The sequence below is a fragment of the Rattus norvegicus genome, chromosome 14 (assembly GCF_036323735.1).
Source record: "Rattus norvegicus strain BN/NHsdMcwi chromosome 14, GRCr8, whole genome shotgun sequence".
NCBI classification, from domain to species: Eukaryota; Metazoa; Chordata; class Mammalia; order Rodentia; family Muridae; genus Rattus; species Rattus norvegicus.
In genome coordinates, this window is record NC_086032.1 from 81,918,966 (window position 1) to 81,930,772 (window position 11,807).

At 45.5% G+C, this 11,807-nt stretch overlaps 1 protein-coding gene across 1 annotated transcript; it reads right to left on the reverse strand.

The window, feature by feature from the left end:
- Window positions 1-1,853: 1,853 nt before the first annotated feature.
- Ywhah (tyrosine 3-monooxygenase/tryptophan 5-monooxygenase activation protein, eta) lies at window positions 1,854-11,237 on the reverse strand. The gene is made up of 2 exons (NM_013052.2): window positions 10,977-11,237; window positions 1,854-3,279 (listed from the first exon to the last, which is right to left on the reverse strand). The coding sequence occupies exons 1-2, from the start codon at window positions 11,061-11,063 to the stop codon at window positions 2,626-2,628; spliced, it is 741 nt and encodes a 246-aa protein (NP_037184.1). The 5' UTR covers window positions 11,064-11,237; the 3' UTR covers window positions 1,854-2,625.
- Between the last annotated feature and the right edge of the window lie 570 nt (window positions 11,238-11,807).

Consider the following 11,807-nt stretch of genomic DNA (forward strand, 5'->3'; position numbering starts at 1 on the left):
ACAACATGGGTTGCTAGGAATCACCCTAATTCTCTCAAGGGCTGTACCTATGCTTAACTAGCCAACCATCTCTAATGCAAACTAACGTCTCTCTTACCAAGATGACTCACTAACACGATAGCAAGTGTCCTTCCCCTTCATTCATACAATTGCCTGGCAGGTGCATCTTGGGAAATGAACTTGACACTATTGCTTTGATCTTCAGCCCACCCAATCTTGTAGACCTCCTGTGTTCTAGACAAAGCCAAGGTCTACAGCCCAGTGGAAGTGAAGAGAAACAACCTAGGACAACAAGGATCCATTATCTAGTAGTTCAAAGAGAAGGGGAGGCTTCCAGCCAGGTCAGAGGATTTAAGAGTGTTTCATTAGATCTTGATGGAAAACGTTCCTGTGTATAGGATGTTAGCTTGGAGAAGGGAAGCAGAAGAAATAGGCTGGCCACTGGTATCTTTCTGGGGTCTAATCTCAAATAGGGATCAAAATAGCCATGGTATAGGAGCCATGATGAGGGCAGCTCCATATTTAAAGTATTTATCGTCAGCCCCAAACTCCTGACCTTGAGTAACCTTTCTGCCTTGGCCTACCAAGGCTGGACTGTAGAATGTTGCCATAGCCCAGTTTTGGTTTTTTTTTGTTTCGGGAAGCATTCTCAGGTATTCCAGACTGAGAATGACCTTGTATTCCCAATCCTCCAGCCTCCACCCAAGTCGTGAGATAGCAGGTGTTTATGTAGTGAAGGGAATCCAAGCTGAGGCTCCACTCAAAGCAAGCACTACCACTGAGCTTCTCAAGTCTGATTTGATCTCAGCTTTCCCTCTATGAAGCCAGGTCCCTTCATGACACGGCTGATACATTGTTTTCTCATGTCTAAAATATTAACACTTCTGCCATACAGAATCACTGTAGAACTGCACATAAATTACCAAACATATGTTTTTTAAGCAGCCCAGTGCCTGCAATCTATTAAATAAAAACCTAAATCCCTCCTATGCAAAAGAAAGACCTTAATCAGGCAGCAAAGTAGTCTCCTACACTTACAGTTTAGCAGCTTATAACCCGGTCTTGGCCCCTCTCAAGAAACTCCATTTAATGCCAGGCATGGTGGAACACACCTTTAATCCCAGCACCTGAGAGGCAGAGGCATTCTGACCTCGAGCCTGAGGCCAGTCTGGTCTATACAGCACTGTCAGGCAGCCAGAGCTATGGTGATCCTGTCTTTAAAAAAATAAAAATCATTGGTGGGGTGTGAGTAAAAGACAGCTTGTAGGAGTCATTCTTTCCTTCTGCACATGGGCCCCAGGAACTGAACTCAGACTCATCAAACCTGCCAACGGCTGAGACATTTAACCAACTTTTTTCATTTTAAAGAATACTTAACCCTTCCTATTTTTACTTAAAAGTTTCAGTATATATCTTTTTGAGACAGGATCTCTCTACTGTAGCCCCTGAGTTCACTATGTAAACAAGGCTGGCCTCAAACTCAAGAGATCCACCTGCTCCTGCCTCTTTAGGGCTGGGATTATATACCACCACACCTGGCTAAAACTATTTACTAAGAACTAATTCAAGGCCCCTCTAATTAGCATTTTATAATATCTACTTTTTTTTTTTTATATCAACCACCACCCTCCCAACAGACCAAACTTCACAGAGGCTCCCTATCCCAGACGGCAGCACTTGGCACACTTACAAGCATCAGTTAACAAGGACAGGGTAGAAAGTGTTACTGATAGAACGCTACTGTATGCTTTAAAATATGTAATGAAAACAGACTGCAGAAGTCTGAATATTAAACGCATGACTAATGCTGAGATGTCTGGGGGTGGGGGGGCGGAATCAAGGCCAGGCACAGATAATATCCCCAAAGCAGCATTTATTTACTCTTTTTAAGTCCAAAACATTTATTTTAGCAATCTGGCATTTCATAACCACCCATCATGATTGACACAGGTTGACACACATGATGCTGTCAGGGTACACAAGAACAATAGCCAAAGAGTTACAAAAAATAAATCCATGATTCTTAATCACAACCAAAAAAAAAGTTACACATATCAAAAACCTCTGATGCATTGCATTGAAAAGAAGGTGTGCGCACATCATAATTTAAAGAGGCACAGCAGGGGCCGCTGAAAGCTCACGAGAAACAGTTTATAAAGCTGATGGTGAAGGAACAAGTTGTCGTGTGTCAGTTTCCATTAGCTGAAAGAAGGGGTGAGAGGGTCAAATTCATTTTTGCATGCACGAGATGTACTGCTTAACAACACACTATCAGCTTGTTTTAAATAGCAGCCATAGCCTGTGTTGGCTAATTCTCCTTTCTACACTCAATTACCATCACATGGATTTGCTACAGATCAACAGACATAATAAAATGCCTCGTTCAGAACACACTTCTCTGCACAATTCAAAAAGGGAGCGCTCTGTGGCTCAAAGCAACCATCAGTCCAGCAAATGCCCATGAAGGTTTATCTGAAACTGCTTCCCAAGGGACAGGAGGGCAGATCTGAATAGCTGTGCTGCCAATACAGATAGGTTTAGCACTAGATATAGTGATTGTGGCAAGGAAGAATCAGTGATAATGGGGGTGGTGGGTAAAGGAAGGGCCAGGGACCTGATGGGTCTTCAGTTGCCTTCTCCGGCTTCTTCATCCTGCTGGTCGCTCGTCCAGAGGGTGAGGTTGTCTCGCAGCAACTGCATGATGAGAGTGGAGTCCTTATAGGAATCCTCGTTTAATGTGTCCAGCTCAGCTATAGCATCATCGAAGGCTTGTTTGGCTAAGAGGCAGGCCTGCTCTGGTGCATTCTGGATCTCATAGTAGAACACAGAAAAATTGAGGGCCAGGCCAAGCCGGATGGGGTGTGTTGGCTGCATGTGCTCTTTGCTGATTTCGAAGGCTTCCTTATACGCTGCCTCAGAAGCTTCAACCACACTGTTTTTCTTCTCCCCAGAAGCCACCTCTGCCAGGTAGCGGTAGTAATCGCCCTTCATTTTCAGGTAGAACACCTTGCTCTCGTACTGAAAATCATTGCAGTTCTTGATAAGGAACTTGTCGAGCAGAGCCAAGACATCATTGCAAACTGTCTCCAGCTCCTTCTCAATCTTCTCCCGATAGGCTTTGACTTTCTCCAGCTTCTTCTCATTCCCATCTGCCATGGTTTTCTGCTCAATGCTACTAATAACCCTCCAAGAAGATCGCCTGGCACCAACTACATTCTTGTAGGCCACAGAGAGGAGATTTCTATCTTCATTAGATAGAGGTTCATTCAGCTCTGTCACCTGCAAAACATCAGAGGTGACCTATTAGAGGACAAAGCCTGAGTATCAAGAGAATCATCCCTTCAACATGATCAACATTTTTTTTTTTTTTTCCGGAGCTGGGGACCAAACCCAGGGCCTTGCGCTTCCTAGGTAAGGACTCTAACCACTGAGCTAAATCCCCAGCCCCAACAACCCCAACAATTCTTTTCAAACTGGTGCCAGGTAGTGGCACGTGCCACTGACCTTAATATTTCAACATAACTAGCAATCCTTTTCAAAACAGAGCCAGGTACAGCAGCACGTGCTACTGTGATCCAGTACTCAGGACATGATAGGGCCTAAGGTCATTATTACTATTTAAACTGGAGGTTTGTGTGGCTGAAGATAGGTTCACTGGGTTAAAAATGCTTGCTGCTCTTGCAGAAAACCTCATGTTGGGTGGCTCACAACTACCTGGAACTCCAGCCCCAGGAAGATCTGGCACACTTGCTCCAACACCCATACAAAGACTTTTGGGGTTTTTTGAGACAGGGCTTCTCTGTGTAGCCCTAGCTATTATAGAACTTGATCAGGCTGTACTCAAACTCAGAAATTTGCCTGCCCCCACCTCCCAAGTGGTGGAATTAATTAATGGGGTGCATAACCACTGCCCAGCAATTAAAAAAAATTTTTTTTGAACAATGTTCTCATTTTGGTAGAAGAATGGCTGAATGGTTATCACGGAAGGTGGCGATACACTATTAGGAAGACTTGGCTCTGTAATATTATTCAAGTGTACCTTCAGCCTCATCTAAACTAAGAGAAAAGCACATTAGTAAGCACCCAACTCTGCTGAAAGGAAACAAGGCTACTCAGCAGCCATCTTATTTTTCCAAACTGCCTAAATGGAACTGAGGTGCCATAAAATTTTCAAATATTACTTATTTAAATGGAAAATTCAATTTTACCAGCTACAACTTTTCTTGGTTTTCTATGATGCCAATTCCAAGTGAACCAGCTATACAGTTAACAGAAAGAACATTAGATTTTGCTATGGACTAAACTGTGTCCCCCAAAAGTTTGTTGAAATCCTAATCTCTGGTACTTGCTCATGTGACCTATGTGAAAGCCTAAGTCCTGTAGACACAGTTACTTAAGATCAATTCATACCCCAGTGACTCCTTCTCCTGTAAGGAGAGTAAGATTTGGAGAAAGACACACGGGCATAGGACACCATGTGACATAAGCAGCAGAGACCAGAAAACAGTGCCTTTGTAAGTCAAGAACACCAAGGGCTGCCACACATCACAACAGGCTGAGTGGCAAGGAAGAATATTCCCCTGGGTCTTCAGAGCAAGCACTACCTTGTCAGCATCTGAATTTCAGATTTCTACCCTCCAAATCTGCAGACTACATGTCTACTGTCTAAACCACTCAATCTGTGGGGTTTTGTTCTAGTTTGTTTTGCTGTTTTATTTTTTTATTCCCAAGAGACAGGGTTTCTCTGTGTAACAGCACTGACTGTCCTGGAGCTCACTTTGCAGATCAGACTTGTATTTTTAATACAGGTATCTGAATTAGTCAGAGACACCAGACCAATCCAGAGCTGGGGTTATTTATTTGAAAGCTGTGAACCATCTGATGCTAGGAATTGAACTTGGGTCTCTATTACCTTCCCTTTTTATAAAAACCAGCCTCAGCCTCTCCTTTTTTTTTCTCTTTCTTTCTTTTTTTTTTTTTTTTTTTTTTTTTTGGGAGACATGGTTTGTGTAGCCTGGCTGTCCTGGAACTCACTATGTAGACCAGACTGTCTTCAAATTTTCTTAGGTCCAGTTGCCTTGGCCTCTTGAGAGTTGGGATTAGAGGCATCTCTCTATTTCTTCAAAACAATCAACAAATAACAAAAGGAGTCTCCTTGTCAGCAGTTTAACTGTTGTCTTTATGTAACACAGCCTCTGGCTATCCCAACTCTCAAGCCTGTGGCACTCGATTCACACTCTCTGCTCTAAGATTACACAGCATTATTAAAAGTCCCAAATAACGGGGCTGGGGATTTAGCTCAGTGGTAGAGCGCTTACCTAGGAAGCACAAGGCCCTGGGTTCGGTCCCCAGCTCCGAAAAAAAAAAAAGAAAAAAAAAAAAAAAGTCCCAAATAACACAGTTGTTAATTCATTTATCTTCCTATGACACTACGTGCTTACTCAGAAATCTCTAAGGGCCTCCTCCCATTACTCATAAGGCAATAAACTGGATAAAAATAGACCCAGTGCCAAAAACAGAACAATGACTAGAAAAACTTAAAAGTTCTTAATCTGGGAGATATCCATTACCTAACGAAATACTGAGCACGCAAAACTGACACAGGAGTCAGAAATGGATGGTAATGCAGGCCCCACAATCACAGCTACTCAGGAAGCTGAGGCAGGAGGATTGTGATTTCAAGACTTACTTGGGCTATGTTATAAGCTCAAGATCAGCACAGATAACTAACACTCTAAGCTTATTGTTGGTCAGATGAAAACAGACCATTAGGAGGCGACTTGTCTTTGCCTTGCTTTTGACATCATTCAGCCCAAAGGACTGGCATTACTGCCTTCTACTGTCTCTGAAGGCTCAGGACTAGTGGCTTCAGAAGCCCCAGTGTTCTGACCGTGGAAGTGTCTACAGCAAAACAGAGGAACAGAACATTAGTCCAGAAAGGAAGAGTGAAGGACACTAAAATGCTGGCATTAGGCTGCCTCCAAGGGGGACACCAGGGGAAATCAGTAGACTTCCTGGGGCTTCCACAGGCTTATATACAATGAAGTCAAAATAGAGAAACTAAGAGAATAATGTTTTAAATTTGTGTGCATGCACACAAAACACTCACCCACTCTTAAGTGGTCAGGAGTACACCACACTATGTGTGTGCAGAACAATCTCCTCAGGCATCACCCATCTATGAGACGCTTTGAGGCAGGGTCCAATGGTTTAGAACTCAACAAGCAGTCTAGGCTAGAAGACCAGTGAGCCTGTTTCTGCCTCCCCAGCTCACTGTCTCCTCAGCACTTGCTCACTGTCTGGCTCTGCTGCTTTATTTATTTATTTATTTATTTTTAAGATTTATTCATTTATTATATATAAGTACACTGTAGCTGTCTTCAGACACACCAGAAGAGGGCATCATATCTCATTACAGATGGTTGTGAGCCACCATGTGGTTGCTGGAAATTGAACTCAGGACCTCTGGAAGAGCAGTCGGTGCTCTTAACCGCTGAGCCATCTCTCCAGCCCTCTGCTGCTGTTTTTAACAGGGGTTCTGGGATCCACCTCAGCACCTTATATGTATACAAGCACTTTACCAACTAAGCTGTCTTACCAGCTCTGACAAGTATAATGGAACAACTCACAGCCAGAGATCGGTAACTCAACCAATCAATGAATACCATGGTAGACTCCTGGCCTTCAGAACAGATAAAGGTTAGACCTACACACTTCCCCCTCGTATTTGTCCACTGGAGCTAAGCCACAACTAGTAGATTCTATTTTTAATCAAACTTGGCAGATACACTCAGTAAGTATAAACTGCTTAGTAAGTGTACTTTATAAAGTCACTGGAGGGGTTGGGGATTTAGCTCAGTGGTAGAGCGCTTGCCTAGCAAGCTCAAGGCCCTGGGTTCGGTCCCCAGCTCCGAAAAAAAAAATAAAGATAAAAAAATAAAGTCACTGGAACAATGGTCAGTATAGCAGAACATACATCAGAAACGATCCTGTAACTTCATGGGACATTGTATAACACGAAAGTAAGAACTTGACATTTCAAATTCTGACTTTCCAACTATTTGACCAAGACAAAATTAACCATTAGACATCTCATCTGTAAGACGGTGTTATTACCAACAGTACCTGCAGACACCTGTTTCATATGAGGGCTGAGGGAGTCAACCAGTGGAAGAGCATATGCTTGGCACACACAAGGCCCTGTGGTTTAATCCCTAGCACCAGGCAAGTTAGTATAAATAAAACAGTAAGAAATGAACTAAGAGCTGCCATCTGGTAAGGACCGAGAGAAAGGCAACAAATCCCATAAGCTTGCTGAAAACAGTACAGCAAACATGGGATACCCCTCCAAGACTTTTACTGTTCTCAGACCATCTGAGCAGCTCAGTCTAGTCTTGAACTCACGATAACTGTGCAAGCTCAACTTCTCAAGTGCTGGGATATGAGATGAGCCATCAGACTTGGCCCACAGCACATTTCTAAGGGAAAGGTGAAGCCCTGCAGCTGTTTCCTCAGCGTATAGATTGGTAAAGACACGCCGTGCCCAGCCAGTGGAAAACAGGTCTCTCCTAGTTTTCTCTATTTCAAACAGCACTGAAGTGGCTTTCATACTAGCCAAGTGTGGTGGCTCACACCTTCAATCCCACGACTTGGGAGGCAGACCAGTTTGGTCCACTCAGGGAATTTCAAGCCAGATAGAGGGACATAAGAAGAACCTGTCTCAAAAAAACATGTCGTATTGTCGGCTTTTGTACACCTTAAAAAACGCACATGATTATGCCTTCCCCAGGTCATTCACCTTTTACACAGAACCTACTTCTGTCATTTCTCCCACTCTCCCAGTTACTGGCAGTAAGAGCGCTTTACCTTTGTTAGGGCCTTTACCTCTTCCTGTCCAACTCATGTTTTTTTTCCTTAAATGCAGTTTTGTTTTCTGAACTTCATATTCATCAAGTCCAACATTTCTCTTTATGCTTTGCCAACACTAAAGGACTACAGCAGCTGGGTGTGATGGCACAGCCTATAAGCCAAGCCCTCAGGAGGCGCTGGCAAGAGGAGCCTGGGTTTGAAGTCAGCGAGACTCTAAGACTGTACAACACTGTGTTTCATTTTATAATTTCATAATTACCACCTATGCTTTGATACAATTGATTCAGGAATAGAAGATGTGACTGAATTATGTCCACCTCGCAACCTATCAATATTTACCGGAAGTCTAATTTTTCCTGATATCCCACCGTCCTTCTACAGTAACATTTTTATCCTAATTAGTATGCTTACTTCAGAGTCCACATTAAACTCCAGCAACCTGGCTAGGCATGAGATCAGGAAGTTGAGCTTCTGTTTAGAAACGTCTGCTGACTTTTCATATTATGAGTGTTAACTCATCTGAAGGAACACCACTATTTCTAATGTACTGGGGAGGAGGTTGCTGGGGAATCGAAACTGGGGCCTTCAACATCCTGGGCCAACTGCTCTGCCACCAGAGCTCCAGCCCAGCCAAAATCCTCAAGGTTTACCACTTCTGTCCTCCAGGTGGCGCTGCTGGATCAACAAACACCATCATTACAGGCAACTTGATCAAACCATTTACATTAGGAAAAACCTTGACGATAAAAAAAAAAAAAAAAGACTTGTTGGTAACACAAGCATTCCTAATTTTATACTTCAGAGACCCTAAAGCTAGAGGAACTTTCAAGGTCAGAACAGTGGCCTCAGATCATTCCATCAAGCCAATGTCCTGTTCCTCTCTAGAACTGTATACTTACCTGCCTTCCAGTTGCCTGAAAGAAAGCCAGAGAGAAGCTAGGCATGGTGGTGCACACAAGTGACATTTGACAGGTAAAGGCAGGATCATCTGGAGTTCAAGGCCAACCCCAGCTATATAATGTTTGAGGCCAGCCTGGGATACACGAAACCCTATCTAAAAAGGGAAAAATTTTAAAAACAATATAAGTTTACTGGAATTCACTCTTCCCCAAAGTGTTAAGGTTTATTAATGGATGACTCATTAACATTTAAGAATTTCATCTACAAACTATACCAACAGGCAAAATGAGATAAAAGTACATCCCACTAATATAGGTGAGACAAACATGAATTCTGATAGAAAACACTCGTTTTTTTTTTTAATAGTTAATTTGAATTTGATGGGCTGACTATTAAATTCTCAGTGTTTGGTGTCTTTTCCAACCCATGAGTCATTTTAGATGTAGATTATAAATTTCAAACACAAAGGTCCATTAGCTTTTGCAAAATGTTACCTTAATGCCTCAGAGAGCATCTGTGGATACAAGCAGGAAATTGCAGAACATCCTCAAGGCCATTTACAAACCACCAGAGAGTCTTTTTTCTTTTTTTCCTGCTAGAACTGTTTTTTTCTTTCCTGTACTCTCTCTAGTCTTTCCTTACTTTCCACCTCAGGACAGCTGATCGCTCCAGATATCTGATGGTCGCTTTCCCTTTCCCTTCTATCTTCTTCATTTCCAGAGCGCCTTGCTAAACTGCAGCCTTCAAGTCTCACTCACACACTGACTGAGCAAAGGCCTCCTCACCTAGCTGTTCAGGGAGAGGCCTCAACTTGCATAATCCCAGAACCATTTAGTCGTGACTTGGTGTGTGGATAGAGGTGGCTTTCAGGTGCACCGTAGTAATGTCAGTCTTGTTTCCAAAACTGTATTTTAAATTTCCTTAAAGAACCCGCAATTTTTTCCCCAAACCTAGAATGTTCCTGGTATAAATTAATCTTATCTCACCAGAACAGCATACCATAATGCTGAAATCAGTATTACTAAGGAATCAACAGTCTGTGCTGTTGCTGGGTTCCAGAGACATTTTGCTGAACGTGTACCAGGGCACTGGAGGCAAGATAACTGCTCATGGTTCTTACCTGGGAAATTCTAAATGGTGGCCTCGATTTTCTATTCCATGTAGTATCAAAATAAATTTTCCAAATTGAATTTGTATGGAGTATCTGGGTTTAAAAAAAATCCTTTCAAAGACCAGCCCATAGGACATATGAGCTACAATCCAGGACAGTTAATACTTAAGTCAGCTAAAAACTGCCCAAGGACTGCTAAAATGCAGATTTTCTGAGTCTCAACCTCAAAAATAAATGTTCATGTATTTAGAAATCTAAGGTGGACGGACTCCCAAGGAAATTTTCTCCTTAGTCTTAGGAGCTTGTGGCCACAGTTGGAATTCTGCCACTGTGTGACCTTGACAAGAAATATTCTTTTAGAAAAAGTCCAGGAGGATGTGAAGAGTCCTCTATAGTGATGTGGTAACAGAACTGAAAAGTCTCAGATAGGCAGGTAGGTTCTAATCTAAAATATTCTCTAGGGTGTGGCTGGGCATGTCTCCTTTACCGGAAATCAAGCTGCAGAATCCATCTAAGAGGGTCTCAGGAATGCAAAAGCACCCAGGTTCGCTTCATTTCCATTTCATCTCCAGGAAGGCACGCGGCACTGACCGTTGGGATGTATGTAAGGACCCACACCCTCCTTCACGCCCATGACTGCTGGAAAGGGGTCTTCCCACACAAAGCCAGCCCCCGAGGTGTGGGAAATGGGAAAAAACCAACTTCAGACAAGCAAAGCAAACAGGTCGTAGCAGAGAAAACCAGGAGACCGGTCTCCACTCGCGGATGAGCCTTTATTACAAGTAGGTGAATGGTGGAAGGAAAGCGTGTTTCTCCCCAGGTCCGGCAGAAGGGTCTAGAAGCAGGAACGCTGACTTCCTCCTTTCCTCGGGTACCCCCTCCCCCACCGGGTCTCTGAGCTAGGACACGGCGACCCCGGCCCGCCAGCCTCCGAGAGGCCGCCCGGGGAGACCCCGCCCCGGCCAGGCCTCAGGAAATGGAGAGTGCGGCAGCCGCCGCGCCCAAAAGGTGGCGGTGCGTAGGGAGAGAGCCGCCGCCCAGGCCCGGGCCCGCCCCGCCCCGCAGCCCCCGGCCACCCGGTTCCCCGCACGCTCACCGCCTTCATGGCGGAGGCCATGTCGTCGTAGCGCTCCGCCTGCTCCGCCAGTCGCGCCCGCTGCAGCAGCTGCTCTCGGTCCCCCATGTCGCTCGCGACTCGGCCTCGCCTCGCACGCCCGCACCGCCTGCTCGCTCGCTCGCCCGCCCGTCCGCTTCCCGGTCGCCGCCGAGGCCGCCGCCGCGCACGCGCACTGGCTCGCCGGCTGGCGGGAGGCTGCTGGCTGCGCCGCCGCTCGCGCCTTCTCGCTAGCTGGCTGCACGCGCTGTGGCGAGCGCCGCGGAGCCGCGGAGAGAGGATAGGGGGCGCCGCGGGCGGGCGGGGAGGACACGACCACGCCTGCGCACTCGGAGCGGCCCGCGGAGAGCCTCCGGAGGGGGGGCGGGGCGGCCCAGCCCTAACGGTCTTTTTTAAGGTGACGTCATCTACTATAAATAGCAGCGACTAGGGCCGCGCTGGAGAGCTGCGCAGGCGCCTTAAGAGTGCTGCATTTTACCGCCGCAGCGTTGAAGGGTGGGGAGCGGCTGGGGCGCGGCGATGGTGGTTCCACTGGCAGGCGTTGTCGCAGCCCAGGCCAGGAAAGCGCCACAGAACCCATGTTAGAGCTTGAGAAGCAGATACCCGCACATAACCCTGTATGGAGAAGCAGAGGCGCCGGGGCTCGGGACTGAGGGGCCGCCTTGCTCTGGGTGGCCACACCCAGCGCTTCGGTCATCTCTGGCAGTGGCGTGGGGTGGATCCTGCCCTTTGGGACAGCCCCTCACAGACACACTAGAATCCACCATACTACAGAGTGGCGCTGCCATCCTTATAAGTGACCTTGGACCAGCT

What these genes read in the sequence shown, in the direction of transcription:
- Ywhah (NM_013052.2), bottom strand. Translation starts at nt 11,063, where the DNA reads ATGGGGGACCGAGAGCAGCTGCTGCAGCGGGCGCGACTGGCGGAGCAG. An exon ending in TGGCCTCCGCCATGAAGGCG is followed by an intron (nt 3,280 to 10,976) that starts GTGAGCGTGCGG and finishes GATGTTTTGCAG; the next exon opens with GTGACAGAGCTGAATGAACC.